The sequence below is a fragment of the Microcaecilia unicolor genome, chromosome 3, assembly GCF_901765095.1.
Source record: "Microcaecilia unicolor chromosome 3, aMicUni1.1, whole genome shotgun sequence".
Taxonomy (NCBI): Eukaryota; Metazoa; Chordata; class Amphibia; order Gymnophiona; family Siphonopidae; genus Microcaecilia; species Microcaecilia unicolor.
Window position 1 is genome coordinate 240,073,801 of NC_044033.1, and position 27,932 is coordinate 240,101,732.

Here is a 27,932-nt window from a genome sequence, read left to right on the forward strand (position 1 = left end):
TACCTGATACTTTGGTTTGCTTCTTTCAGGAAAATTAATAGTTATAATGAAACTGCTGCTTAAAGCCCCCCCACTAGTTTAGTTATTATACAAAAAATCATTACTTGCGAGGAATTTTCCTCTCAGAATTCTTATTGCACTGAGAGCTAATAATTTTACATTCACAAGTTCAAATAATTCATTATACACATTAATCACATTGTTCATAAAGTTTGAACCAGATTATAGAAGAGGGAATGAAGTAAAATCAAGGATGATCCATGACCTGTGGATAGTGGTATAAACCGGACAGGCTGGAAAACTGGCTCGAATGCTCAGGTGGGAGACTTTCAATAATAGCAAACAGTGGACCAGATGTTTTGCAGCTGTAGTTTGGGATCCCAGTGTCCATTCCTGAAAATATATTCATGGCAGCTCTATACATTAAGAAAAAGTTGTCAAAAGGGTTCTCAATGTGGAACCCCAGTGTGAGGTTGGGTAAGAGCTCCGAGCTGTTGTTAATCTCCTCCATCGCAGACACAAAGGCCAGGAAGTTGTAATAATTCAATGGTACACGACTTTAAGGACAATAAATATAATTAAAATATGAAATTAGCATCAAACTATAAGATACAGAACCACAGATATTAGTAGTAGACAAGAGTGAAAAAGGTTTAGGATTAGGGTTAGAAGCATTGTTTGTTACAATCTTTACATATTAGTCTGACAACAAAGTCAAAAACATGCATGTTCCAGGTTTAGCAGAAATTAACTGCATTTCTTTCCTCTCTCTCCTTCCTCCCATATTTCTTTCTATTCTTCTGCCATGCCCTCAGGCCACAGCAGGTAAATGCACATCCTACCAAAATGCACAGACCCATATAATCACTGGACTTTAGCACCACTATTTCTCTGCCCATCCATATGCATCTGAACCAATAATATAAACTCCCCACCAAGATTGTTCAGGAGCCAAAAGAGGTAGGGTGAAGAAGTGGTATCAGGGGAGATAGCATGGTTGGAAGTAGATGTGGAAATTCCCAATGTACAGTAACAAAAATGAGGCCAGACCCATAATGGAACAGCTTGAAATGTTGGTTGAAGTTCATATCAGCCTAAGGTGAAGATGTGGCCCAGAGTGCGAGGAGAAAGAAAAGAGAGGAAGGGGAGAGAGAGGAGGGAAGGGGAAGGGAGGGAAGAGAGTTAAGAACAAGGAGGAAAAGGAAGAGGAGGTGAGGTTAGATAAGACCACTAAACCTCATCAAATGTGTCTATTTTAAAGTTTCATGGAAAAGTTTGTTATCAAATGTATTTTTATGGGTAACTATAGTTGACTTTCATGCACTATGGCAGACAACTCACAGAAAGTCCTCAGGTTACTACATCTGTGCCTGAAAGCACTGTTCACATGAATAACTTTCCTAAATCTTACTGCACAGATTGTGTGTTTTTAGGTTTCACTGGTTATGTGCTGTCAAGCGTCGGATATAATCATCTGTACATTAGACTGTTGCATTGAACTTCAGCACAAAATGCTCTAATGCAGGTGCAGAACTTTACTCTTGATACAGTAAAATAATGACAAGCAAACTACTAATTCACATAGAAAAATATTCTGCACCAAGGATTGCTGCATCGGGCATGTTTATTTCCCTTCCTGTCAGGTGTCACAAGTTTTCCAGATAGCAGTGGAGAGAGAGGGAACCGCAAAAGGCTGTGGTGATACAGTGGGAGTGAAAGACCAGGGGTGCTAAAGATCAGATATCTACCTTGGGGGGTGGCTACCTCAGCTGAAGTAAATTTATGCATGAAAGGAGAATTAGGATGGAGGTAATTCATACCAAAGTGGTCAAAATGGTGGATAGTCTGAAGAATAAGTCACAGACAGAGGGGCCGAAGGAGCTAAAGACACACTCGACAGAAGAAAAGCAAAAGGAAGATAAAATGTGAGTTTTCAGATACTTAAGTGCTTTCAATAACGTACAAACAAATAGTATTTTCAAAGGAATGAAAAGCTAATATTAACAGGATGTCAAAGGAATTAAGAAGGGGAGAACCTCAAAAAAAGATTTGAATTTGTTCTTTCATGAAGAGTATGGTGGATATCTAAAGTAATTCAATACAATACAATGCCAGAATGCAAAGGTGCTTTGGAAAAATGTGGGGAGGTCAATTTTCACAATACTTTTACCCAGGGTTTAAAACTGTCATAAAACTTTTCACTCTGTTCATTGAAAAAAATTGGACCCAGGGAACAATATATTTTTACCTGCCCAAAAGGTATGAGGGCTTGAGATCAACAACACATCTAGTTGTGTATTTTCACAATGGTTTAAAAGGGAAAATATTCTCAGATAAAGCAGATGAAAATCTTAGCAGGTCATTCTTCCCCAGGACATATTTCAAAGGGAAAATACTAAGACTTAATGTGAGAGAATTAGTAAAATGTCATCGGAATATATTTACAGTTTATGTCAGTGACCCACCAAAATTAAAACCCTCAAGCCCGTCTCATATAGGATCTAAACCAGGATGCTACTTACTAGGCTTGTCCTTCAAATGAGGGAACAGTTGTGAAGGATGGATGATGATATGGGTAAAAGGTTTCTACAGTTACAAGTCCCCCGATCACAATTTCCCCATCCCTATGGTAACCTGGTCGTAGCTGTATTGATAAGTAGTTTCCAAGTGTGCACTGACACTCAGTCGTCTTCCACAGGATGTCACAAAGCAACAACACAATCAGAACCAGATGAGCTTCCATCTTTAACGTTATGAAACAGCTTCTACTGTGATAATGTTCGCTCTTCTCACTCCAAATGTTACAGTTGTGCATGGCGTGGGATTCTGTATGGTTCCTGATGGTCTATCTAATTTGAATGATGGGCAGAAAACATTAAGTATTAAACTGCAGTGAAGTAGACCTGTGCATTTACACACAAGAAGGATGAAGAAATACAGCAAAATTGTACTCCTTATGGTGAGGTGACCACTCTATTTCTAACTGAGCTCCAATACCTGTGAGGACATCATGTGGTCTCTGTTGGATCCTGCTGCTCGGAGGTTCATCCTTAAGGGATATCTGCTCCTGACATCTGCATTTACCATGAAATATAGGTTGTATCTTTTAAATATAACCTTATGAATCTTCTGTCTTCATTGACTTAGAGATAAATATAAATTTGATTGGAATGTTCATGTGGACCACACTGTAACACATTATAATACAGTTAAGGATAACACATTATGTATCATTATGTAACATGTATTACAACACATCCACTCTGCAGTTATTGTGTCTATACTGCTTTAGATACATCTGAGATTCCAGTTAGAGTGAGTCTGATACAAAGTATCTCTCCAGGGTAGTATATTCTGTCCCTTCCTTGATAATCCAACACCTTGAATAGGAGAGCACATCTGATCCCTATTATTACCATCTTGCACCCCAGTGTCAACTCTTAATTTAAGGCAGATATCATGCTGACTGAAGTCAGGGAAGCATAACAAAATGAAGGCAGATAAAGACCATATGGCTTAAGCAGTCTTCTCATCCATGCCATCTACTCTCCCGTTCACTCTCTTAGAGATCCTATGTACTTGTCCCAAGCTTTCTTAAAATCAGATGCTGTTTTCATCTGCACTGGGAGGCTATCCCTCGAATTCACCATCCTTTCCTCCTTACAGTACAGTTTCTGCCCCTCTGTCTTAGCCCCTTCCATGTTCCCATTAATGCCCCACATTTCCCACTTTCTTTCTCAGGTAACCTAACTGAGCAGCAGAAATCCATCCCATGGCTGCTGAAGACCATACACAGTCTGTGTCAGCATATCAAGCACTTTGAAAACTCTCAGACTGGCATTTTCTCCCTGTTGATGTCATTGTATTGTACAGTTAGGGAACTCAAATGTTTAATTCCAGATCATTTAAAGACTATTTCCCTTAATTCAGGAAATGGATTTGGCAAGTTTCACACATTCCTGTTAATAAAAGCTTTTTTAAAAACACATTAAGAATTTTTTAACATGTGTTAGGAGAATGTGTGTGGAAAAACTACTACTACTATTACTCAACATTTCTAAAGTGCTACCAGACTTACACAGCGCTGTACAGTCAAACATGAAGAGAGACAGTCCCTGCTCAAAAGAGCTTACAATCTAATGGACATAACAACAGAGACAATCAAATTAGGACGGCATAGTACATCTGATTACACAATAGTTCATAGGGACAGACTAATAGATCTAAACAGCTAGAGACAATTAAGGTATGCAAATGCATAATACAGACAGATTGGAAGTGGTATTCAATAGAGGAGTAATGGTTAGGTTAAGTGCCAAAAGCAGAATTGAAAAGATGGGCTTTGAGCAAGGATTTGAAGATGGGTAGGGATGGGGCCTGACGTATCAGTTCAGGAAGTCTATTCCAGGCAAAGGGTGAAATAGACTTACCACCCTGATAATTTTCTTTCCTTTAATCACAACCAGAGCCGGTAATAGACATGCTGCCCCCCCCCCCCCCCCCCCACACCCAATCCCTTCTCCTCCCTGCCCCTTCCCTGATCTTCCCACCCACCATTATTACCATATACAAAATAATTTTAAATGACTTCTTCACACACAAAACACAGACAGGCATTCACCAAAGACAAAACTGGGTCTAGTTGAGGTGGCCTGAGACATCAGAAAGCAGGAATACTGGACCTAGAGTATATGCACAGAAGAAGAGCCTGCTGAGAGTGGCCTAGTGCAGGAGGCCATGGTAAGGCATATGGAAGCTCCAGCACAACTCTAGGAGAGCTGTGCTGGGATCCGGAGTTCTGCTAGTAAATTGAATCCCCTGTTCATATAGGGGCCAGATGGTTGCCAGGGTGGAGGGATACTGGAGCACAGGAGCTCAAAGTTAAAAGAAGTTGTGTTATTGAGGCCTTGGATGTGCATTGTGTGATCTTTCCACATAACCAGTGCTTGCAGTGTGGCTTCTGAGTATTTTTTCTTATCAATATGTTTTTCACTACTTTGTTCCAACATCGGCAATTTCAATTTTATATTTTCTCCTTTTTTTTGTTCCATGTTTTCTTTTTAGTTTTTGCTTTTTATTTTTCCTTTTTGGCATTGAGTTTTCAGCATTATCTATAACTTTTTTGAAAGAGAAAAAACAGCAACTTGATGTACCCATGTCAGAGTCCCTACCCCACTCCATGCTCAACCTCTACCTCACTCCCCATAACTTCAATAAGGGTTGCATTGCAGGCTTCAGTGGCTGCCCAATTGAGAGCTAAGGGAAGTACAATAGACTGCACTCTTCAGCCCCATTGAGCCATGGTCCTCCAACATACATATGGTATTGAAGCCAAACACATTCTGCATCCAGAGAACCTCCTGGCCCTCCACCAACAATGGATACAGAGCACAGCATGGGCATTCCCCTTAAAACTCATCATACAAAAAAATGTTGGCTTCTAGTGTAATCTCAATAACAGACATATTATAAATTAATTTTAAAAATCTATAAAGCAAAAGTCACTCAGAACCCAGAGCAAATCTACCATGCCAACACTAACTTCCAAAAACAAGGATCCTACCTATGAAAAGGAAGTGCCTTAACTATTATAGTGGGGCCCTAAAATACAAACACATTTATCAGGAAAGCTGAACAAGCCAAATTATTACAGAATGCTACATAGAAACGTCATGCTAACAGAATACCTCAGTCACACACAAAGAACACAAATGCCAAATACAGAATATGTGACCACAAACTCTAGAAATATAAATTAAACAGAAATCCCAAGAAACCAGACCATGCATGTAGTACAACACCAGAGAAACAAGAAAGAAAGGCATTTCCTCCTGTGCAAAATATAAAGATGGGTGTTAAGGGTTGCAACTAGGGCAATTGTGCTTGTTCCCTGGCCAGAGAAAGCCCACCTGCTGGAAGCTGAAGGCACAGACTGGTAATGGACATTGGGGTCCTTTCCTAGATTTCTGTCCTGGACCCCAGCCATGTTTAACATCAACTCTGGCAAGATGTACATTCCAAATCCAACATATTATATTCACAACATTGAAAATAAAATAATTTTTCTACCTTTCTGTTGTCTGGTCATTTTATTTTTCACATCATATTGGTCCCAGTCACTGGTTTCTGCTTCCCTCTGTCTTCTCTTAACTCACTTGTCAGGGTCTCCTGTCTATTCGACATTTCTTCTTTCTCCATGTCCATCATCCATCTCCCATCTCTGTTTTCCTATATTTCCTTGTCCAGTATCTCCCCTGTGTTCATATCCCATCATCCATCGTCATTTCTCTGTGCACCTATGCACCCCATGCCCAGCATATCCCTTCTGTGTTCCTATTCTCCCCCTTGTCTGGTATCCCCCCCCCCCTCTGTATCCATATACCTCTCTCTTCAGTGTCCATCATTGTATCTTTAATCCATACCCCCCCCCCCCTTGTTAGGCATTGACCCTCTGTTCCCATATGACATCCCCATACAGCATCTCACATTTGTGTCCCTGTCCCTATACTCCCACCTAATGCCCATCATCATCTCCCTTCTGTATCTATACACCTCCCTATGTCCCCTTTCTCCCTCCTCCTCCACACCCTCTCCTCTCTGATCCCACCCCAACCAGCTTCTCTTCCTCTCTCTTTCCTTCCCCTTATGTATCTGGCTCTTTCTCTCACTGTGAGTTCAGCATTTGACCCCCTCTTTCTTTATCCCCTTATCTAGCATCTCTCTCCCTTCCCTCTAACCTCCTCCCATAGGTCCAGCACCTTTCTCTCTTTGCTCCAGCCCTCCTTGCAGGTCCACATCTCTCTCCTTTCCCTTCAGCCATCCCCTACATATCCAACACCTCTCCTCCAGCCCCCCCCCCCCTCTGCATGTCCAGCACTTCTCTCCCTTTCATCCAGCCCCCCTACATGTCCAGCACCTCTCCCCTTCACCAACCCTCTGCATATCCAGCACATCTCCCCTTTTCCTCCAACCCCCCTGCATATCCAGCACCTCTCCCCATCCCTCCAAACCCCCTGCATATACAGCACCTCTCCCCTTCTCTCCAACCCCCCTGCAAATACAGCAACTCACACCTTCCCTCCAACCTCCCCCCTGCAAGTCCAGTATCTCTCTCCCTTTAATTACCTCCAACCCCCCTGCCCCTCGCAAGTCCAGCATTTTTATCTTCCTTTCAGACCCCTCCCCTCCCAAGGCCATCTTCCTTACCCCCCCCCCAACAAGTCCAGCAATTCTCCCTTCCCTTCAACCCACTCCCCTTGCAGGGCAGCACCCCACTGTCTATCTCACTCCCCCCACCAAATAGTCCACCACCTCTTCCCTCCCTTCAGCCCACTCCCCTTGAAGGGTCAGCACCCCACTGTCTTCCTCACCCCCCCCCCCCCCGCAAGTCCAGCACATCTCCCTTCCTATCAGCCCCTTCCCCTTGCAGGGCCAGCACCCCACTGTCTTCTTCACCCTCTCCTACCCCCACCGTAGCGCTTGCATTTAACGCAATTGGCGCTGCCACAGATGTGGTGTCCTGCTCCTGCACCTCACAGTCTCCCACCCCTGCAGCAGCACTTGCACTTTGCTATTGGCCCTGCCTGACAGCAACTCACAGATGTGGCGCAGACATCCTGCTCCATGGCCTTCCCTCTGCCGCACCCCGCCCTGCGTAAACAGGAAGTTGCATCAGCGCGGCAAAGGGAAGGCCCCAGAGCAGGATGTTGGTGCCGCATCTGTGAGTTGCTGTCAGGCAGCGCCAATAGCATATTGCAATCACTGCCACAGGGATGGGAGACTTTGAGCTGCAGGAGCAGAACGCCGCGTCTGTGAGGTGCTGCCACTGACAGTGCCGACAGCATTAAATGCAAGCGCTGCGGCGGGGGTGAGAGAGGGTGAGGATTTGGAAGACACAGAGGTATTGGGATTCTGCTTCTGGGTGGGCCTGAAGCAAAACTGGGTGGGCCTGGGCCCATCCAGGCCCACCCATAGCTACAGCCCTGACATTTTCACTCAGTGCATTCTGTGGTTCTACATTTTCTCCCCACTGTGTCATAACCACCTTAGGAAGGCACAGCTCTGAAACTACATGGTTTTTGTGGCAGATTTATCTTTACTCTTTTTTAACCAACTTTTTTTTATTTTGCATTGTTGTTTTATTTTTAGGGCCCTGTTTACTAAGGTGCGTTATAGGCGTGTTAGCATTTTTAATGCACATTAACCATATATACATCTACAATATTCCTATAGGTGCCTACATGGTTAGCACATGTGCTAATTGTAGGCGTGTTAAAAAGGCTAACACACCTTAGTAAACAGGGCCCTTAGTATCACAATTTCAGTGATATTTTAGTGCACTTTTTCATATTTTTGTTTTTTACTTTTTTCCTATTGTTTGCTCTGCACTCCCTCTCCCTTTTATCATACATTTTTTATGCTTTATAAGGATATTACATTGTTTTATCATGTTTCTCTGTATGATGTGTACTCACAAGTTGACTATGATTCTTATATACCTGGTCCTTCTTGGCTATATATACACTTTTATCAATATGTATTTTCATTAGACAATCATTTTACTGCTTTCTGTCATCCACCCTTTTTTTCCTGATTATTAAGACTGAATATTTTAATTGATATCCTTCATTTGTCCCATGTTCTTTTCTGATTATATATTGGTTTCTTTTCCTGTTGTTGATTCAGGTTTTATCATTACAAGGTATATTTCACTCTACATTCTGCACCTGTACTTTGTGATTTTCAATCGCAAGATCAGTCCTGTTTTTATTTCTTACATGTGTTGTAGTTTGTTTCAATATATTTCTTCTGATGATGTCTTCATCTTCCTTCTGCTTATTTATACTCTGATTGTTAATATGTCATTTATGTCCTTTTTTTATGGTTTTTATGTATGCATGTTTATTGATGTTTTATGATTTTAATGTTTTATGATTGTAATGCTTTCTATGTATTTATATATTTAGGCAGACGGTTGTTCCGTTAAAAAACAGCCCCATGTCAGGTCATATACAGTGGTGGAAATAAGTATTTGATCCCTTGCTGATTTTGTAAGTTTGCCCACTGACAAAGACATGAGCAGCCCATAATTGAAGGGTAGGTTATTGGTAACAGTGAGAGATAGCACATCACAAATTAAATCCGGAAAATCACATTGTGGAAAGTATATGAATTTATTTGCATTCTGCAGAGGGAAATAAGTATTTGATCCCCCACCAACCAGTAAGAGATCTGGCCCCTACAGACCAGGTAGATGCTCCAAATCAACTCGTTACCTGCATGACAGACAGCAGTCGGCAATGGTCACCTGTATGAAAGACACCTGTCCACAGACTCAGTGAATCAGTCAGACTCTAACCTCTACAAAATGGCCAAGAGCAAGGAGCTGTCTAAGGATGTCAGGGACAAGATCATACACCTGCACAAGGCTGGAATGGGCTACAAAACCATCAGTAAGACGCTGGGCGAGAAGGAGACAACTGTTGGTGCCATAGTAAGAAAATGGAAGAAGTACAAAATGACTGTCAATCGACAAAGATCTGGGGCTCCACGCAAAATCTCACCTCGTGGGGTATCCTTGATCATGAGGAAGGTTAGAAATCAGCCTACAACTACAAGGGGGGAACTTGTCAATGATCTCAAGGCAGCTGGGACCACTGTCACCACGAAAACCATTGGTAACACATTACGACATAACGGATTGCAATCCTGCAGTGCCCGCAAGGTCCCCCTGCTCCGGAAGGCACATGTGACGGCCCGTCTGAAGTTTGCCAGTGAACACCTGGATGATGCCGAGAGTGATTGGGAGAAGGTGCTGTGGTCAGATGAGACAAAAATTGAGCTCTTTGGCATGAACTCAACTCGCCGTGTTTGGAGGAAGAGAAATGCTGCCTATGACCCAAAGAACACCGTCCCCACTGTCAAGCATGGAGGTGGAAATGTTATGTTTTGGGGGTGTTTCTCTGCTAAGGGCACAGGACTACTTCACCGCATCAATGGAAGAATGGATGGGGCCATGTACCGTACAATTCTGAGTGACAACCTCCTTCCCTCTGCCAGGGCCTTAAAAATGGGTCGTGGCTGGGTCTTCCAGCACGACAATGACCCAAAACATACAGCCAAGGCAACAAAGGAGTGGCTCAGGAAGAAGCACATTAGGGTCATGGAGTGGCCTAGCCAGTCACCAGACCTTAATCCCATTGAAAACTTATGGAGGGAGCTGAAGCTGCGAGTTGCCAAGCGACAGCCCAGAACTCTTAATGATTTAGAGATGATCTGCAAAGAGGAGTGGACCAAAATTCCTCCTGACATGTGTGCAAACCTCATCATCAACTACAGAAGACGTCTGACCGCTGTGCTTGCCAACAAGGGTTTTGCCACCAAGTATTAGGTCTTGTTTGCCAGAGGGATTAAATACTTATTTCCCTCTGCAGAATGCAAATAAATTCATATACTTTCCACAATGTGATTTTCCGGATTTAATTTGTGATGTGCTATCTCTCACTGTTACCAATAACCTACCCTTCAATTATGGGCTGCTCATGTCTTTGTCAGTGGGCAAACTTACAAAATCAGCAAGGGATCAAATACTTATTTCCACCACTGTACATATCTGGTGCTGAATAAAGTTGTTTCAATGACATTTCCTGGTCCACCCCTACTTTCCTGTACTGACTTCTTCAGTCTTGGCCCTTCTCTGTATTTCATCCTTGGCCCACGATAGGGAGGGTCCTTCACAGGATCCTTTGACACCCAGGTCTGGTGGTTCTGATCATTCCAGGTTGGCCTTGAAGGCCTTGGCATGCAGATCTGGTTTGCTTACTAGTAAACAACCCTTACCATCTTCCTCTTTGCCCAAACCTTCTGATGCAGGGCAATCCAGATGGAGGATCCATCCCCCTTTCAAGGCAGTGTTCAGCAAGAATAAGTCAAACATAAGCAATAGACAATTACAGCAGTAAAAATATTCAAACAATAATGCAAAGTATGGAATAGTACAATGCAATATGTAATAGAACATTTTAATAGACAGCGTACGGTATAAGCAAAGATGGAACTTATAGAGAGAGTAACAGGAGTAAGAAACTAAGGGACTAGTTTAAAGAAAGTTGCTTAAATATTATCTTAGCTAGGGTAGAAGTGGATAAACATGTCCTGTTATAGTATGTGCAGCCGGTGTCATTTGCTTCTTCCGTTAAAGGCCTGGGTTGAAGACCCAAGCTTTCACCTGCTTCCTGAAGTAGAAATGGTCTTCTGTTAAGCAAATCCTTTCAGGGAGTACATTCCAGAGTGTGGGGGCTACTACAGAGAAGGCTCGCTTACGGGTATCACATTGTATTGTCGCTGATACAGGACTGCATGATGTACTGATGTTAACAATGTAAGATGATACCTACAAATGTCCATCAAGAAGAATGATTTCAAAGAAAACATTGAATATCTTCCAAAAACTGAGATAGTACAAAATTTTAGCAGATGCTATTTATGTTGCTATTACTGTAGATTACTGGACTTCCATGGCCAATGGAGTTTACTCTCACTTCATGGATTCTTCAGTTGTTTACACCAGGGGTGTAGCCACGGGTGGGCCTGGGTGGACCGGGGCCCTCCCACTTTGGCCTCAGGCCCACCCAGCAATGGTGCATGCTGCAGGCCTTCTTTCCCTCAGGCCCTCCCTCCCCTTCGGGCAGCGCTGCAGTCTACCTGAACAGGAAAGCTGCACGGCACCGGATCATCCTGCCGCTACGCTGCTGCCCTCCGCTCCGTTGTCATCATCTTTCTGGCACAGAGATCTTCTGCTGCTTATCTGCAGCGGATCCGTGCGCTGCCAGGGCTGTATGCTGCTGCGACTGCTTCCTCTGCGCTGGCCCCGCCTACTTGAAGAGGCGGAAGGCGGGGCCAGCGCAGATGAAGCAGTCGCAGCAGCATACAGCCCTGGCACCGTGCGGATCCGCTGCAGATAAGCAGCAGAAGATCTCTGTGCCAGAAAGATGATGACAACGGAGCGGAGGGCAGCAGTGTAGCGGCAGGACGACCCGGTGCCGTGCAGCTTTCCTGTTCAGGTAGACTGCGGCGCTGCCCGAAGGGGAGGGAGGGAGGGCCCGAGGGAAAGAAGGCCTGCAGCCAGCATGTCAGTGAGTGGTGTCTGGGGAAAGGGAGGGAAAAAAACCTGCAGCATGCTGGCGGGTGGTAGGTTTGTTGTGTGTGTGTGTGTGTGTGTGTGCGCTGGGGGGGGGGGGTCAGGGAGAGACAGGAGCACTGTTGGGATGAGGGAGTGAGACAGATAGGGGGAGGGACGGAGAGATGCTGCAAGGGAAAAGAGAGGGAGAATGGTTGGATATGGGTGGGATGGGGAGAGGGAGGGAAAGGGCATGAGAGAAAAAAATGTGTTGGACATGAAAGTGGAAGGGAGGGAGAGATGAGAGGGGAAATGTTGAACATGGCATTGAGGTGAGGGAAAGGAAGGATGGAGAGATGGTGGGGAGGGGAGAGAGATGTTAAACCAGGGGCTCAAGGCAGGGAGAGGGAGAAAAGTTGGACATGAAGAAGGTGGAGAAGAGGAAAGGAAAGGAGAGATGCACAAGCGGGGGAGGGTAGAAAGAGGGAAGATGGATCCAGGAAGAGAAGATAGACAATGGATGGTAGGGAAGAGAAAGGGAAAATGCTGGACAATGGGGGAGGGGAGAGAGATGGAACAGGAAGATGCTGGTGGTGGGAGGTAAAGGTATAGGGAAATAGGTTATGAGGGTGAGGAGGGTAGAAAGAGGGAACAGATGCTTGGCTAGGGGGGGGAGAGAAAATTTTGTGCCCACCCACATTGTGCTCAGGCCCACCCAAAATTGGCTGTCTGGCTACGCCACTGGTTTACACTAGGCATTTTTAATTTCAGTGAGCGACATACATTGGAAAATGTTGAACAACTCATTATCTTGGATATAGATGACTGGAACCTGTGAGACAAAATAACATCACTTGGAACAAACAATTCCCGAAACATGATCAAGGCTGCGACCGCATTGTCATACAAGCTTGTTCCGGGTATGACACATTCATTTCAGCTTTCTCTAGATACTGCAATTAAAGCAGTCAACTTGGAAATCAATTAGCCATACAGTATGTGAACAAACAAGGAAACATGGGTTCATACTCCCTCTGCAGGGAAGAAGTTCTAATTTGGAAATTCGTCACATGTCTGAGCAGTTTATGTTCCAGGCAATCTGAACACATTACCAGACTCAGCAGAAAACTTCTACCCCATGAATGGTCTCTCAAGACCACAGTTACGCAAAAGCTTTTTGCAAAGTGGGGTCAAACAGATATTGACCTCTTTGTGTTCCCACAGAACAAATATCAGCAATTTTTCTCCAGGTGACCAAATCAGAACAGTCTCACACAAGATGCTTTTCAAATTTTGTGGTCCCACAGTCTCATGTATGCATTCTCTCCAATACCGATCATTGTTAGGACAATTCAAAAAGCACGATCAGAAGCTGCTCAAATTATTCTTATCACACCTCATTGGACTAGGCAACCATGGTACCCAGTGCTACTCAATCTAGCGAGTTCTCCTCCTCTATTTCTTCCTCGCATACCAGACCTTATAACACAAAATCAAGTTCAACTTTTACATTCAAATCTACAATCACTGAACTTAGTAGTTCGGCTAATTCTTCCTCTCATCTAACACCTGATGTATTCTATCTACAAGTTCTAGATGTACTTCTTGCTGCACGGAAAGAGTCTACTCGTCAATCCTATGCCTCAAAATGGTATTGCTATATTCATTGGTGTCAACTGCAACATATCAATCCAATTTCATCGTCCATATTGTCAGTTTTGGATTATTTGCTTCACCTCTCAAATTCTGGTTTATTTCACTCTTCTATTAGAGTTCATACAGCTGCTTTATCAGTGTTTCATGATACTCTTGATGATCTTACATTATTCAGCCATACCATTGTGAAAGATTTCTTCAGAGGCTTAATGAATCTTCTACCACCGATTCACCCACCTCCTGTGACTTGGGATCTCAATCTGGTACTCAACATATTAACCCAACCACTTTTTGAACCAATGGATTCTACTTCTTTGAAATTTCTAACTTGGAAAACCTTGTTTCTTATCACTTTGACTTCATCTAGAAGAATTGGACAGATTGAAGCATTAGTATCCTACCCTCCTTATACTCAGACTCCAAGACAAGTTAATTCTACGAACTCATCTCAAGTTCCTTACCAAAATGATATCTCCATTTCATTGAACTCTGTTCAATGTAATCCATAACCTATTCGTAACAAATGTATTTCTATTATTCAAGTCTTTTTGTAAGCCACACTGAGCCCGCAAATAGGTGGGAAAATGTGGGATACAAATGCAATAAATAAATAAATAAATAAATCCAAACTCAAGACCTGGTTATTTATACAAGCGTTCAGAGTTACAGATAATTAAGGTTTTCCTACTATCCTGTGTCCATCCTTTTCTCCCCATCCCTTTTATATGATTATCTTATTCCCCCTCTTCCTATTCCTTCCCTAATCTATTATACATGTCTCAGTACTGTGTGAATGCCTGCACTTTCCGATCAAAAAATGGAGTTCCATTTCTTTTTCTCATCTGTGTTGTAGAATGTACACCGCGTAGTCCTGCCCAATCATTAAAGCAGTATAGAAAGCACTAATAAACTATAAATCAGATGGCATTACCAGTTTTCTATCCTCCCCCTCATTACTCTGTCAGATATCAGTGTTTGCATATGCTAGATTGTAAACATGCTCTTACTTTTATCTTCATCACACTTCTTCTTTCACAAGACCTTCACAATTGTTTCTTTCTATCCGTGACCTTTATCATCAAAACCAGTTACAAAGAGAACATTGTCTAACTGGATTTCTGCATGCATCCATTTTTGGTACCTTCAATCTAAATCATATGGTATTTATCTATTCCTTATATTACCACTCACAAGAGCTATGGCATCTACTCAAGCTCATCTTCAACACTCCTCCTTTATTGGACTTGTCGTACAGCAACTTGGTCATCTCTGCATACCTTCACTCAGCATTATTATCTAGATGCTGCATCACTGAAGGATTTTTCATTTTGGTCATACTGTTTTCTCGACCGCAGAGTGAGCGAGAACATTACACCACCACCATACTCAGGTACCAGTCTTACTACGCATATATTTGAATTGCTTTATCTATACTACTTAAGACTGATACCTTAATGTTTTTATTTCTTAGCTTGGGAGTCTCCAGCTGTGTAGCTGAAAGAGTCTTCTATCCATAGAGAAAAAAAATAGTTCCTACCCTGTAACGGTGGTTTTCAATGGACAGAAGACCTCTCAGCCACACTAACCCACCCTCCCTTTCTAAGATATTGCTAGCTTGTCAATGAATTGAGTGCTCCACAGCTGTTACAGTTTTTACATTGTTACTACAGTGGTGGAAAGTGGGGGACATGTGCACAAAGCTCTTTGAGAACTTTCTAAGCTGTGAAAGACCCAGATCAGTGACATAGCCGTGGCATCACTTTGGCTGTGTGGCTGAAAAATCTTCTGTCCACAGAGAACTACCATTACAGATAAGCAACTCCTTTTTAAAGAGGTTTAGGGAAGGAAGAACTGAAGCCCTAGCATATGCCGCTACTGCTTATGTTTAATGATTGTGACCTGGCTGAGGTAAGCCACTTTTTGTTTTCCTGTTTTGAGACTTGCAAGCTGGAGCCAGACCAGGTACTCAGAGAAGAACCGAGAAGAACTTACAGGCTGTATTTGGCATTTGGCAGCCCCACCAGCCACAGACTGTGTTTTGGGCCTGCCAGCCTGTAAGGCCTGCTTAAGACTGAATTTACTGAACTACAGACACATATTATCTTGTGTTCATGGCCCTGTGTTGTAACGGACCTCAGGGTTAAGTTAATACAACACTTGTTTTTCATTTATATACCTTTGCTGTCTGTGTTATTTCACATGCTCACCCTCAACCTTCACTCGGGTATCATAGTAACATAGTAGATGATAGCAGATAAAGTCCTGTATGATCCATCCAGTCTGCCCAACAAGATAAACTCATAGCATGAGGTATTATGTTTATACTACATATGGATACTTGATCTTTATTTGTCCTTGCCATTTTCAGGCAGAGACTGTTCTCCAGATACTGAACCTGTCATTGAAACTCTCCTCCAACCCATCCAAATCTGTCCAGCCACGATCAGGGCACAGACCATAGAAGTCTGCCCAGCACTGGCTTTGCTTCCCAATTATTGATGTTGCCATTTAATCACCACTAAGCCTAAAAGTCTGACCAAGATACTCCACATAACTAAAGGATTGTGTTCTGGAAGACTCTATATACCTCTCCCCGCCAATGTTCCAGCCCCATGTGCAGAAAATTCTAGAACTCCAAGCACACAGGAGCCAAACACTGCAAAACAGAATCAATTCAGTGATAAAATACTGCTCACTTCTCCCAGTTTAAGAAAGCAGTGATAACACACACCTTATCACAGGTAAAGAAGACAAAGCTTTGGGTGGTTTTGACCTATGCAGTCAATAATCAAGTCTGCCACAAGAAAAGAGAAACCTTGTCATTCAAATAATCAATTGAGAAAAAAATACAGCTTAATCAGTATGATCTGGTACAAGAAGGACATAGGATTAGCATTAGGTTCTGGACTGGTCTGGTCTGGTCTGGACGCTTTGCTTCATCCATCTGTACGCACAAAATTACATCTAGAACTAATGGGAAAATAAAGCATGGAAGTAACAGCTTTAAAATACTAGGTGTTACTGTAACATAGAGAAAGAAGAAAAAAAATAAAATTAAATACTTACCTGGGGGCCTTCCGAGGACTGCAGGAAGCAGCACGGGGTTTTTTCTGACTCCCAGGGATGATTGGGCAAGTCCCCGGGAGTGAAGAGGTGGTTCGGCGCCAATTCTGGGTGCTCTGGAGGGGAGCGTTGCAGAGGGTAATGCTATTGGGGCCAGCAGCGCTACTGGGGCCGATTTTAGGCCCGTTCGGAAAAGGGGAGAAGTTGTTGGGGGTAGGAGGAACGTGCGGGTTTCTGGGCCGTCGGGGCGAGAGGAGCGCTGGGGTGATGCTGCGGGAGACAGCGTTGTAGTTCTCGGGGAAGAGTGAGTTGCGAGGGAGACGCTGTCAGGGGGTGTGCTGGTTTTTTGGGGCTCCCGGAGACGATTAAGCACGTCTCCGGGAGTGAAGAGGCTTCCGGGACCGGAACAGGGCCAGATGAAGGAGGAGATGTCAGCGCTCCGGTTCACCGTTTTGGGGGCTGACGAGGGAACGGGCAGATCCCGAGGATCCAACAAGACGGCCGGCGTGGAGGAAAACGTGCGGGCGCGAATCAGGAGCGCGCCTGCTCACATTTTGTCTGGAGCTCCGGTGAGGCCTAGAAGCCTGGGCCTTGATTTTTAATTGGAGTTCCAGCAAAATGGTGGTTTTTGGGGCCGTTTTTATCTTTGGCTCCGTTTTCGGCCCAAAACAAGCGGGACCGGAACCGAGGGCAGGCGTCAGGTGTGCGGAAATTCTACTACAAGGTAAGGGGTTTTAAAACCCAAAATTTTAATTCGTTAATTTTTAAAATGTGTAAATTGGGTTTTTTATTTTTTAAAAATCAGGGGTACGTTGAATTTAAATTCTGTTTGCATATTTGTGATCGGAGTATTTTTGTCAATTTTTGTGGGGGGGTTACAGTTTAAATTTAAATATTTTGGGGGGGTGTTTTGGAGTAGTGTGGGTTTTAAGGGGTTAATTACGTGGGAAATTTTTGTATTCGCCGTAGCAGGTAGAGGGGAGGGTGATGGAACTTTTAGTGTGGGTTTCAAATTATTTCGGGAATTTTAAAGGGGTTTTTGGTGAAGACATATTGGGATGTGTATTTAAAAGGGTTAAAGTTAAATTTTGAAATTACAATTAGGTAGGGAATAAGAGGTTTAGTGTGTAGTGAAGTTTTGGAATAATTTGGTTAAAATTTAATTGGGTTTTTATTTAATTTTAATATTTTTCCATTATTTTCTATGTGGTTAAAATGGGGATTTTGCACTGCTTGCCAGAATTCCGCTGGTCAGCAGTGGAAATTGGAATGTTAAAAGGGGCTGATAATTGGCTGGGGAGACATGGAATCCCAAGCCCAAGACCGGTTTCCTAGGGGACAGAATCACTGGCAGTTGCCAGAGTGTGTTTGACGGTCAAGGTGAGAGGTGGTGCTGTGAGGGATATGAGTGAGAGTGGGATGATTTTAGGATAAAAGTGGAAGTTCTTATAGTGATTCAGGGTAATTATCAGTGAGGAGGGTACTGGAAGAGTGGGGGTGTGGTTTGTAGGAAAAGGTTAATAAATTTTTCAAGAGAGTGTCTGGCAGTGAAAGCGTGTGGATGTGCTGCTGTGAGTGGGAAAATCAGAGAGAAATTTTGTGGAAAGAGAAATGTGTGTGAGAGAGAGAGTGATAAAAGTGTCTTAATGAGAGTGAGAGTAACGGTGTGAGAGAGAGCTAGTGTAGAGCTTGTATGATTCTGTGATACATAGTGGCTGTCAGACTCTCTTACATAGCATAGGGATATAAAAACAAAATAGCTAGGCTTGGAAGTGTTAGGGATTGTTATAGTTAATTTTATTTTGTTAGTTGTAGGTGGCCACAGTATTTGTTAATATGCCCTATCAGTGAAAAGCAGGGAAGACAGGGTTTTGCCTACTTTAAGTTGCTTAAGCGTGAGGTTTAGGAGGAACCTTCGACCAGATGGGACCGGCAGATGATCAGAAACCGACAAGGGCCCCGACACAAGAAAGATTTCTGTGAACTGCGGCAACACCTGTCAGCTAAGTGAACTGGGTTAAATAGTGCGAGGAAGAAAAAAAATACAAACTTACCTGGAAAGTCTCCCGGGAGTGAAAACTCTAGACGAACCTGTAAGAGAAAAACACAAAGAATCAAATTCCTAATAGAAATAGCCACACCCACATAAAAATGGGAAAGAGAGGATAGAGAGGGAAAAAACTGATTTTTTTAAGGCATTGGGTGAAAACACATTAAGCACTTGGACTCCTGTGGTCATATAAAGGGATACATTGAAAAGTAAGGGATAATGGTATATATGTACTTATCTGAATTTCTTTCATGGTGTTGATATTGGAAGAGAATTCTGAAACAGAAAGAGTGACAAAGGGTTAAAAGGATATTTGTTTATGAAATGTTAAAAAAAAAATGCATGTACTTCAAATGGTATAGGTTAAGCTATAAAAATTATTTGACAATTCTTAGATTTATATATATGTTTTTATTAGCAAATAAATTCAAATTTTATTAATCTTCATTAGTAGGACTGTTTCCTTCCAACATCAGGGTAAATTCAATTTTAGTTTCTTTTCCTCTTTCACTTCTTAGGGGTGGAAGGCGAGGTTAGTGACCTGTAAGGCTCTCAATTTCAGTGGTGTGAGCTCAGAACTAGGACACGACTACAACTACAGAAAATCTGATCTCACACATTTTTACTGAAATTCAGGGAAGTCCACTACACTACATCAGATGATAAAACTTAATATTAAGGCGTTGATTTAATCTGTTGTTAAACTTTGTTTCTATACATTTAAATTGATCCATTCGATTTGACATTCATTTCATCAGCTTGCTCTTCAGATATTAGTCCATGCTTTAGTCATTAGTAATTTAGATTCCTGCAATGCCTTTTATCAAGGTATCAAAACTTCCAACATCTAACATCTTTAACTAACTCAAAATATGGCAGACTTATCACATGAGTAAAAAAGTATGAGCATGTTAGGTCTTTACTCAAAGGGACACTGGTTACCCCGTCCCACTGCAATACCTATGAAATACTATTACTTCTTAAGATTCAACAATCGAGCCATCCATTTTTTGTAATGTTTCTTGATTTCATATTCTTCTGTTAGGACACTTATAATAATAAGAAGGTGGAGATGGAATTGATATACTGTCTTTCTGTGGGTGGGTGGGTGGGTACAAACAAAGCAGTTAACTTATGATCCCTACATTTAGGTATTATTAAATAGTAATACATTCAAAATACAATTTTTAGTGTGATTGCTTGTAAAATGTTCTTCAGTCTATTTATGATTAGAATCTTCATTATCAAACCCTTTCTATTGTGACACTTTTATGACATAGTAGTGCCACGGGACAGTTGAGGAGTCCAGAACCCACAGCAATTCAATTTCTTTCCTACAAAGGGTGAAGTTCCATGCAACATAAGCAGCCTTCCTAATCACAACTGTCCAGCAAAATTAAAGGTCTCCATCAGGTCCCATAGGCAGTTCCATCAAATTTACCACCAGGAAAAAAAAAGGGACACATCCTTGTCCCCACTGTGTAAAACTATCTGGGATTCATTCAACCCGAAAACAGAGGAGGCTTTCATAAAACCTTGCATGACTTACAGCCAACATCCTTACAGCTGGCATCAGAGGCCTTTTTGAAAGAGCCACAGTTGTTTACTGCTGTGAAAGGGCAACTGCCAATGGCACTAAAAGGTCTGTCTTGTGCCCCCTACTGACAAGGACAAAGTGTCTAACATCCCTTTTCTGACAAAACTTATAGAACAGACAGTCTGCCTCAAAAAAATACTGTGGGATGCAGTAGGACCCTTTTGGCACTCGGCAGGCGTGCGTTAGGCCACCGTGTTAATTTTTATGTTAATAGCTAACACAGCTTTGTAAGTAGCCCTCAAATGTTACTACTGTTTCCCATTAATACAATCAATGCAGGAAGACTCTGAAAAGCTACTCACATGTATAAGGTTTAATCCAACAAAGTATCAATGACAAAATTGTTATTCACTGTTATATTTATTTAAATTTTATGTTCAAATTGTGAATAACATCTTATTTTAGCTAAAATAATAAAAAAGAAAAATATGTGAACTGTAGGATGGCCTTGACCAGTGATGCAGCTTCTGCAAAAACAAACACAGATAAGTCACTTTGGATTTGCCCAACAAATGATAACAATAATAAATTAATCTATCACTTGCACAAATTGTAATCATTCCAGTTTTTAGTTAGGAATTTTCTACTGTTCCTTTCAGGCCTCAGCAGAATAATGAAGCACTTAGGGAGAAAGATACAGCCCAGAAGTCCAGCACTTGAAGCCAGGATAGCAAATATCTCCACTGCTACCACGTACTTGCCCTTTGTGCTCAGATACGCTGGGAGGAAGGAGATCCAGACACTGCAGAACACTAGCATGCTGAAGGTGATGTACTTGGCCTCATTGAAACTGTCAGGTAGATTTCTTGCTATGAAAGCTATGATGAAGCTGATACCAGCCAAAAATCCTAGATATCCCAGAACACAGTAAAATGCAACTATTGACCCTTCGTTACATTCAATTAGAATTGTTCCAGTTTCAGATCTCATATTAAGATATGGGAAGGGAGGAGCAGTACACAACCAGATGAGACAGAGAAGAGCCTGAAGAAGGGAACAGGAAAGGACTATAGAGTTTGAGAACCTGAAACCCATCCATTTCCGGAGCTTGTTCCCAGGTTTGGTGGCTTGGAAGGCCATGACCACAGTAATGGTTTTTGCTAATACAGAGGAGAGTGAAATGGAAAACGTGATCCCAAAGACAATCTGTCGGAGAATACAAGTCACCTTTTTAGGACGACCAATGAATATCAAAGAACAGAGGAAGCAGAGCATGAGTGAGATGAGGAGAATGTAACTGAGGTCTCGGTTGTTGGCTTTCACTATGGGAGTGTCTTGGTAGTAAATGAAGATTCCCAGAATAACAGCAGTGATGAGAAAGAGGAAAATTATGATGAAAGTCAAAGTTAACCCCAAAGGCTCTTCATAGGACAGGAAGGTTATTACTTTTGGGATGCAGGCATCTCTCTTCTGATTAGGCCATTGGTCCTCTGGGCATGTTATACAGGTAGCCATATCTGAGAATGAAAAATAATGTTGTATTATCTCATAGCATCTGTTGCAGGACTCCTCCCAGGCATCTTCTAGGCACCTAAATATTAGTGTCCTTTTATAAACTTACCCCCTATCAGCCAAACCTTTTTCAACCACACCTCAAATATTGTATAGTATTCGTGTAGTTGCATAGCATTAATATAAAAGATACAAAGAAGTTTGATTAAAAGGATAGATCAAATTTCATATTAGGAAAGGCTAAAGAAGTTAGGGCTCTTCAGCATGGAGCAGAGGGGAGATTTGCCAGAGGTCTGTATGAACAGGTAAACATAAAAAGTTTGTTTACTCTTTCAAATATACTTGGATAGGAGAGGCTAGTAAGAATAAAGGAAATAACCTTTTATGTATAATTAAAAAAATAGAAAATATCCTTTTATGTACAATAAGTAAGAACAAGAGGAATTGTATGTTTTAGAAGAAATGAAATTTATAACAGTATATAAGTACAGAATGAGAAAGCCAAACTGAGCAGCCTTGTAACTCAGTCTGAATGTCTTGCTGGCTGTGTGACAAAAATGCTCCAGAGGGAACAATCACTTTTGTACTGACTAAGAGAATTACCAGTAAAGATTTTACTTGGTTGCTGCTTATCCAAGTCTGATTGTCTCTCTTATACTAGCCAAGGAGTGTATCTCCAAGGCTGAAGTGTCTTTCCCTCCCAAAGGGCAAGGGACAGACGTACAGTAGTTAGCTGCATTATGAAAAAGTTTAAACAAATTCCTGGAGGAAACATTCTTAAACCATTATTAAGGTAGATCTGGGGAAAGCCAAAGCTTATTCCTGGAAAAAAAAGGGACATGGAGTATCTACTTTTTGAGATTCTGCTATGTATTTGTGACTTGGATTGACAACTGTTGGAAAGAGGATACCAAGTTAGATGGACCTATGGTCAAACTCATTGGGGCAACTCTTATGTTCTTATGTTTGCACATTTGGACAAAAATCCTTGATTACCCACAAAACAGAACATTTGCAGGCTCATTTTCGAAAGAGAAGGACGCCCATCTTTCAACACAAATTGGAAGATGCCTGGTTGGTGTCTTGGCATGTCAGGGGGACCAGTGCACTATGAATGCTGGCTCCTCCCACGATCAAAAGGGCTTGCATTTGATCGTTTCTGAGATGGGCGTCCTTAGTTTCCTTTATCGCCGAAAATCAGAAACGACCAAGTCTAAGGATGACCACTCTAAGGACGACCTAAATGTCAAGATTTGGGCATCCCCGATCGTATTATCGAAACGAAAGATGGACGTCCATCTTGCTTCGATAATACGGGTTTCCCCGCCCCCTCCACTGGAACGTTTTGCGAGGACGTCCTCAGCAAAACTTGGACGTCCCCTTCGATTATGCCCCTCCATGTGTTCTAAAGTTCTGACTGATATCAATAGAAGTCAAGAGTAACAATACCACTAAACACTGAGAACTATATAATTGTTCCATCATATCAATTCTGTGTGCCCCATATCTTCAAATTCAAATGCTCCCATAAAGCAGCTGAGCTTACTCTAAAATTTCACCATTAGTGTGGGAACACTTACCAACACCTATTACCAAGGCAGTTAGGGTTCCCTGCTAATCAAGCGCTAATCAGTTGCTGCATGGAATATATCTGCGCTGATTAGCACAGAATATGCCTATTCTGTGCCCCAAAGACACCCAGCACCCCACACTGAATATTGGACCGATAGTTTATATAAAACATATTTATGTGAGTACTAAATTTATCTGGATATTGGTGATCAATACCTTGATTTTTTTTTTTAATAGCCATACCCGTTAGTATTTTTAGAATGCTGACTGCAAAGGCTGGATATGGGCTCAATGATGAATAACCAGTGCCCAAGGGCATGTCTCATTCATCGCTCACCAGTTTGGTTGGAGATCTTGCCTTCTGAACAGCGAATACAGTCATAACAGCAAATGGACTTGCCTTCCCTGGTTAATTTCCTGAACCCAGGAAGGCAACTCGGGCTGCATCTGGACTGAGGAGGTGCCTGAGGATTGAGAAAATAATCGTAGAAAGTTGTGATAACACTGGAATATGACTTTTCAGATGCAGTTTATTTGTAAACGTGAGGTGGTTCTAGCCTTTTACGTTTTTTTGTTTCATTACCAAGCTACTCAGGAGAATATGGGAATGAGGTATGACCACTATATTTTGAATGGAAGATAAAATATAATTGAATTTAATTAATTTTGTTATTCGTAACCATAAAGTTCAAGTTAGTGAGGTTTATACAGTGTAACATAGAACTTAATCAGTACTTGGCCCAATCTGCATATGTACATTTGGAAGACATAATGCTGAATTGTACTATATGGATCATTAGTGGCCCTCTATGACCCACTGATACTCATTTACTAACAATGATGATTAATATTGCAACATCAGACATTCGTCAATGGAGCACCCCAGCTAGTTTGCTCGCTCAGATCCAAAAAAAATCTCAGAGCTTCCACTTCACCATGACATTTACAACACCCTTGCAAGACACCTTCTGTTGAGAAATTCAGTCTGGCTTTACCTTCCAGCCCATACCTGACTGTAAGCAGTCTGAGGTGCAAGATATGGCTGACCACAAAGGCAAACTGGCAACTTTAAAAGTCATTTGTGGTCATGGCTATACCAATTTCAGTCAGCCTGTAGTCAGTAAGCATTCAAAGAATTGCACTGGGTCTTCAGAGGTGATCCACAAGGCCCCTATGGCATCTACCAAGCAATAGAACACATCATCAATGTGTGTCCATTCACATGTCTGCCTGGTGATCTTGAAGCCCTCACCACCCACTGGCAGTAGTACAGTTAGAGGACTCCTACTGAGCTTATAAGGAACAGTGATCAGATTTGGTAGTCTTATATGTTTTATAAAAACAAGCATGATATGTGCATGGTTCACTGGTTTCCATTTTACATCTGACCTGGCTGAACAAGTCCTCCCACACAATTGTCTTCTCATTGATGGTAAAGCTCTTCTCTGGTGGAGCATAAGGATTATAGCTTCCAACAATGTCATTACTCCGTGTCCCATCAGGTAGAAATACTGTGCTTATAATATCATATCCAATGGTGAGATCACCATGCTCATCAAAAAAGATTTCTTCACCCAAAACATTGTTAAAACGAAGCTTCTTCAGACAATGATGAAGCTAATGGGAAGCAAAACATTTTTATTAATGAACTCACTGCAGGAATACATTCATAATATCAAACACATATAATTTCATTTTAGGGATGGACTTTAATTTCAAAGCAACATGATGTAATGGATGTTATCTGGATAATTATTCCAGCTGCATGTACATGGTTATCTACCTATCTATCTCTACCTATATTTATAGCTATATAAAAAGCCCTGTGGCTTACTAGCCCTGATAGTCAGTGGCACTAAACCAGGCATAGCTATTTGAATATCAGCTCTGACCACGCATGTTTAAAGTGGTGGAACCAGCAGTTATGCCAGCACCCGCATAGCTAAGCAGCAAAAATTATGACAGCTAATGGTAATGATGGCTAAATCAAAAGGAAAAGTGAAAGAGAAGCCCTAATCCGCAGACTGCAAGATGGTGGACTTGGATGATGGCACGCTTATTCAAATATTTTCCTCTGCAGTAGTTGTGGCTCTGGATAGCCATTTCAAAAGGTAATCGCACAACTGAATGGCATGGCCTGAGATAAGGCACTGCATGCAGAAGATAGAGAAACATACTTCCACCATGGCAGAGGCCTTGTCACGGACCCAAGCCCAGCTGGCTCTCAAGCAGAAACATTTATCTTTGATGACAAGATAGATAATTTGGAGTAAAAGTTGTGCAGGAACAACCTCTGTTTTATTGGTCAACTTGAATCTCTGTTTGACTCAGAACTTATAGAGTTTTAAGAAACCAAGTTGGTGTATGAGTAAATGTCAGATACAAGGCTGGGGGATTTCCATGCAACTATCAAGGAGATGCTGAAGCAAGGAATTTAAACAAGTCACCTGAGCCGAGAGAAGGTGAAGTGGGGAGAGCTGATTGAGATTATCACAAAAAAGATTGAAAGCTGAGTCTGTTGGGGCATGACTGGGAGGGCAAGAAGTGTGTGGGGGGAGGGGGGTGAGGGTGGAGGCGCAGGAACAGAGCGAGAAGAGGAATCAGACCAGGGAACACAGGCAAGGGAAGTGAGGGGTGTGGGTGGAGGCACTGGAAAAGAGAGAGAAAAGGAAATAAGCAGGTGATTAGACCAGGGAACAGAGAGAAGGGGACCAGAGAAGGAAACCTCACCAACTTGAACTTTATGGTTAGGTAGCTTACATTGCCAACAGAGTGGACAGGAAAAGAAACATGTTGGGTAAGATTAGCAGCAGAGGTTAAACCCAAGAAAGATGATGCAGAGTCAGACAGGGCAGGATGAAGTCACCTAAAAGCAGCAGAGGAGAGTATATGATCAAAAAAAGAAAGCTCATTGAACGCAGAGACAGATGATAAGGGCAGATGTATTGACAAATTGGAAAAAAATGTACCCACTGTGGAAGTAATTTATAAATAAAGGTCTGACATCTGTGCAATTAATTCTACTCTCATCATTTTATATATATGCTTTACAATCCATTTGTAGATTTGAAATTGGTGCACATCTCTGACGGTGAGCAGGAAGCATCTGTGTGACTATACAGACTTCACTGCATTCTGCAATTAAAGACTATCACTTGTTTCTGAAAATAACATTGCTCCATCAAAGGATATTACCTTCCATGGTGAAAAATCCAAAATGTTCTCACTTTCTCCACTTAAAAGGATGCTATTTCTAGAACCAGAAGTGATCATGCCATGCAGTGCATGTGCCAGACCATACACAGCATTGTACACATTATAACTGCTTCCAAGGATTACAGTGTCACAGTGTAAGATGTAGTCAGATGTTTCATCACTGCTGCAGGATCTTTGGATGCTCTTAGGGCACTTGTTGTTACACAGGTCCTTCCACCATGACTCTATGAATGCATCACTTGAAAACAGAGCAGGATTCACCTCACGGACAAATTTGTGAAAGCTTGGAATAGTCCTCTTTCCCACAGTGAAAGCAAAGGTGTTTTTCCTATCGACATTGTTTGAGGGAAAGACAAATAACCATTCAGCTGTTATGATCCAGACCTTTCCTGGTACTTGCCAAATGGGTGTATATCTTATAAAATCTGTGAAGTCTCTATTACAATACAAAATAATCACTTTAGCTGAAGATGTAATGATGGTGTTGTAAATATTAGTTATATTTTGAATCATGAGTGCACTGGACTCATGGACGGTTTCTATGAATTCAATGCAACCTCCACTCTGCTCAATCCCTTCTCTCAGGATCTGCACAGCCCTCATGCTGTTTTCATCATCAGCTGCAATGACACCGACCCAGTTCCAGCCAAAATGCTTCAACAGTTTGACTATGCCAGCACAGAGGTGCAGCTCATTAGGGACAGTCCGGTAAAAATAAGGAAACTTAACTGTGTCGCTCATGACAAGATTCCCTGAGATGTAACTTATCTGTTGAAAATAAAAGATTGAATTCATCACCATCTTAGTCGTAAGATTACATTTCATTCACATATCAAATATTTAGAACAGAATTATACTGGACAGAATAGAGGAGATAAAGCCAACTGGTATGACATATTTGAAAAGCTGTACTGAGCTGTTGGGGAGACACAGCAGAGCAAAAGAGGGCTGTGCACAGAAAATGTTTGTGTTTTATTTCTTCTTTTTAATTCATTTTAAATGTCTTTGGCTTCTTTTCCTTAAAGTCAATGAAACAAATATAAGGAACTAGTAAAAAAGGCCCGTTTCTGAAACAAATGAAACGGGCGCTAGCAAGGTTTTCCTTGGAGTGTGTATTTTTGAGAGAGTGTGTGAGAGAGAGGGAGAGAGCGAGAGAGAGTGAATGTGCGAGTGTGTGTGTGTGACAGAGAGTGAGTGTGGGTGTGAGT

General features: G+C 42.0%; 1 protein-coding gene across 1 annotated transcript; it reads right to left on the reverse strand.

Moving 5' to 3' along the window:
- Positions 1–247: 247 nt before the first annotated feature.
- Positions 248–27,525, reverse strand: LOC115464486 (vomeronasal type-2 receptor 26-like). Its single transcript, XM_030194858.1, has 6 exons — positions 26,704–27,525; positions 24,898–25,125; positions 23,846–23,972; positions 21,030–21,941; positions 18,892–18,928; positions 248–557 (listed from the first exon to the last, which is right to left on the reverse strand). Exons 1-6 carry the CDS (start codon positions 27,523–27,525, stop codon positions 248–250), a joined length of 2,436 nt encoding a protein of 811 aa, XP_030050718.1.
- Between the last annotated feature and the right edge of the window lie 407 nt (positions 27,526–27,932).

Excerpts from the sequence above, each read along its gene's own strand:
- LOC115464486 (XM_030194858.1), bottom strand. The coding sequence starts at position 27,525 with ATGGTGATGAATTCAATCTTTTATTTTCAACAGATAAGTTACATCTCA. Across the intron at positions 21,942-23,845 it reads CAAGATCTCCAACCAAACTG|ATATGGCTACCTGTATAACA; the intron begins GTGAGCGATGAA and ends TTTCATTCTCAG. Across the intron at positions 18,929-21,029 it reads CTGGAATGATTACAATTTGT|GTTCGTCTAGAGTTTTCACT; the intron begins GCAAGTGATAGA and ends TTTCTCTTACAG.